This window comes from Porites lutea, chromosome 3, assembly GCF_958299795.1.
Source record: "Porites lutea chromosome 3, jaPorLute2.1, whole genome shotgun sequence".
In the NCBI taxonomy this organism is placed as follows: domain Eukaryota; kingdom Metazoa; phylum Cnidaria; class Anthozoa; order Scleractinia; family Poritidae; genus Porites; species Porites lutea.
In genome coordinates this window covers 6,851,093-6,854,252 of record NC_133203.1, presented here as the reverse complement: position 1 = coordinate 6,854,252, position 3,160 = coordinate 6,851,093, and the positions used below count along the sequence as shown (strand labels likewise).

General features: G+C 36.5%; 1 protein-coding gene across 1 annotated transcript; it reads left to right on the top strand.

Moving 5' to 3' along the window:
• The first annotated feature begins 793 nt into the window (after nt 1-793).
• Nucleotides 794-1,753, top strand: LOC140931505 (beta-2 adrenergic receptor-like). The gene has a single exon (XM_073381313.1). It carries the CDS (start codon nt 794-796, stop codon nt 1,751-1,753), a length of 960 nt encoding a protein of 319 aa, XP_073237414.1.
• Nucleotides 1,754-3,160: the final 1,407 nt, after the last annotated feature.

Here is a 3,160-nt window from a genome sequence, read left to right as displayed (position 1 = left end):
CCGACACGAAGTCGAGGGTTTGCATAACTGTCGAGAATTCTCTCAACGCCTCGAGTGTTTATATCAGGCTACGCAAACAAGGAAAAAAAGTTTTCTATTGCTTTTATAAAACAAATTTCCCGAGAAAAAACGCAAAACTCTTTGTATGGCACTGATTAAAAGAGAAATTCTTACCAGTCGCAAATTCTTGTCCACGAAGTCTTGAACGCGTAATCAGTTCTCGCGTTTTGCAAAAAGATGCTTTCCAAAATACGGACTTTTCTCGCTTCAAATGTCAGCTTAAGCGAAAAAAAATTGACACACTTTCTTTGTAACGATTTTCCAAGTTTCAGCCGACCAAGGAATAGGCAATTAAAGTAAACTTGAACTTTGTCAAATTCGCGCTGCGTGATTAGCGCGCGAAAAGCAAAACATCTTGACGCCACAACCATGTTTACATACTCGCATGCAAACACTCCTATCAGCCAATAAGAGCCCGCGTACTATCTTAGTTATTTTATAAATTGCGGTGTTTCATTCCTTTGTTTTCAATGCTAGTGTTGCAAAACCTTCCCCTTGCATTGTTTTCTGGGTTGGCCTTGTTTTGTACAATTTGATTCGGTGTTTCAACCCTTAAAAATCTATACCAACAATAAGACTGAATTTCTGTTTGCACTCTACCTATAACATTTAGTCTAAGACTTTGGTTAATGAACTGGCTTTATTACCCACTACAGCAGATGGCCGAAGCGAAAAAAAGCTAATAAAAGTAGGGGTAATTAAGGTACATATCAGTTTTAACCACGACAAATACATGCATATTGTGACAAGTAAAACTCTGGCTGAACAGACCTACACGCCTCGATTTCTGGATTATTGGATTAAACTGGTTTCCCACAGGAGAAGTTTCTTCCTTGGTTTCTGTGTCTTAAACTTTGTATTTTCCCTCCAGGCGACTCTAGGAAATCTTTTGGCCATCCGCCCCTTAATGAAGACCTCAACGATACCAGCCACCGTCAAGAAGATGTTCCTAAGTCTGGCTTTCTCTGATCTTGCAGTTGGATTGTTACCGCAGCTAATGACCGCTACTATGAGCGCCATGATGTTGAAGATGGCATCAAGTGGAGACAACTTAGCCTTCTTTTGTCCAGCAGTTTTGATTGTGCATTTATATTTTCTGCATCTTCTCGCCACTGCATCTTCTCTGAGTGTTATTATCATTGCATTGGATAGACTTCTCGCTGTTTCGCTCCATCTGCGATATCAGGAGCTTGTCACGCCCAGACGTGTTTCAGTAGTGTTGGTGTTTTTATGGTTAACAAGCTGCGTCTTTCCCTTCCTGTTTATTTTCCTCCCGAAAGGCACTGAAATGACAGCTGGCGTTATTTCCGTTATAGGATATGTTCTGACAACCGTGGCGTACATTCGTCTTTACAAAGTTGTCAGATATCATCAGAACCAGATATACAGTCAAAATCAGCTTCAAAATGCCCAGACAAGAGAGGCACACCGACAAAGGAAGTCCGCTTACAATAGTTTATTTGTCTCTGTAGTTTTCTTAGCTTGTTATTTTCCCTTTTTGCCTTGCACAATATTGTATTTGACTAACACTTCTGAAATTTCATTTCTCGTAGCTCATTTTGCGTCTATGTTCTTGAATTACCTGAATTCATCATTAAATCCTTTTGTTTATTGTTGGCGGTACCCAGAGATTCGACAAATTGTAAAAAGCACAGTAAAGCAAATATTTCACATGAACGAGAACATGTCATAAGGAAGGAATTAAAGATCTGGGTAGTTTGAACTGACAGTCTTTTCAGTGTCTTTGCGAAAGCTGGAAAACGAACTTTAGTAAGAAAAATAATGGACTTGCTTTACGCCAAAAGAAAATGAAAATTGTAAAACGAAAAAGGATAGTCTATTACAAAACTGGCTTTCTATTGGCGCAAGCATCGATTTTAAAATATTACTTTTAACATTTAAAAATTTAACGATTTAGCTCCTTACTATTTATCTTCACTCCTTCTCAAATACCAGCCGGCTCGTTTACTCCGCTTATCTAATAGATTGCTTTTACAAGTTCCTTCTGTTAATACCGTGGCTTCTGGACACCACTCATTTTCATATTATACACCGATAATCTGGAACAGTCTACCTGATCATATCAAAAACTCTCAATCTGTTTCTACTTTTAAGCAACGTTTGAAAACTTTTCTTTTTAGGAATAAAAACTATATATAGTTTCGCTTAGACTTCATTTACTATTGTAAGCGCATTGAGAATTCTTTAAATGCGCCATAAAAACCTACTATTATTATTATTATTATTATTATTATTATTATTATTATTATTATTATTAAAATGGAAATAATGTTAAGAAATTGGGAAATGACACATGACTAGTAAAGTGGACACCGTTATAACTTTCACAAATTTATCACCGGAACAAATTTATGAGGATCTTGTCATGTGATGCTCTAACTGTGCTTAGCCCTTTGAGCTCTAAGATTGATCAGCATCAAAGTTCTACTTGTAATACCTATGCTTTAGAAAACGGAGTGGTCATGAGAATTATGGACATGATCACACAGATGCTTTAACAACTTCTCCCAACTACTATTATAAGAAATGCAAAGGGATAACAAATGAGAATTTAAATATAGACATTACAATTTAAAGCTGGATTAATATGTGACAAGTATAATTCTTGCACAAAATGGTCATAGATCTTTGCCAAGAAAAAGCATTTCAAATTCCACTGACTGATGACAAAGGCCCAAAATATTAGGTGCAAGTCCCTTCCAGAAACCTCACCGGCTTTGAAAACACAAAACCCTCAATGACGTCACATTAAACTATGAAACAAGTGTTACATTTTTGAAACTGAAAGTTTGCGTCGGATGGCTTAGAATTTTAAAACGAATAGAATTAAAAAAATCCATTACTACTTTATTATGTTTCAAAGATTTCCGGCTGGTCCGTTAAACTGACAAAAAAATCTTGCAACTTTTTAGAAACCAGCCGTTTTAGATTAAACAAGAACATCTTTCCCAGCTTGAATCTACTCGCATCTCAGTTATCAACAAAGAGGTAATTGGAACTTGATGGAAACGCACATTTTAAACGATGTGTTTTCATTACGTATGTTACTAAACGGCCTTACAATACTGTACTTTACAAA

Excerpts from the sequence above, each read along its gene's own strand:
- LOC140931505 (XM_073381313.1), top strand. The coding sequence starts at position 794 with ATGCATATTGTGACAAGTAAAACTCTGGCTGAACAGACCTACACGCCT.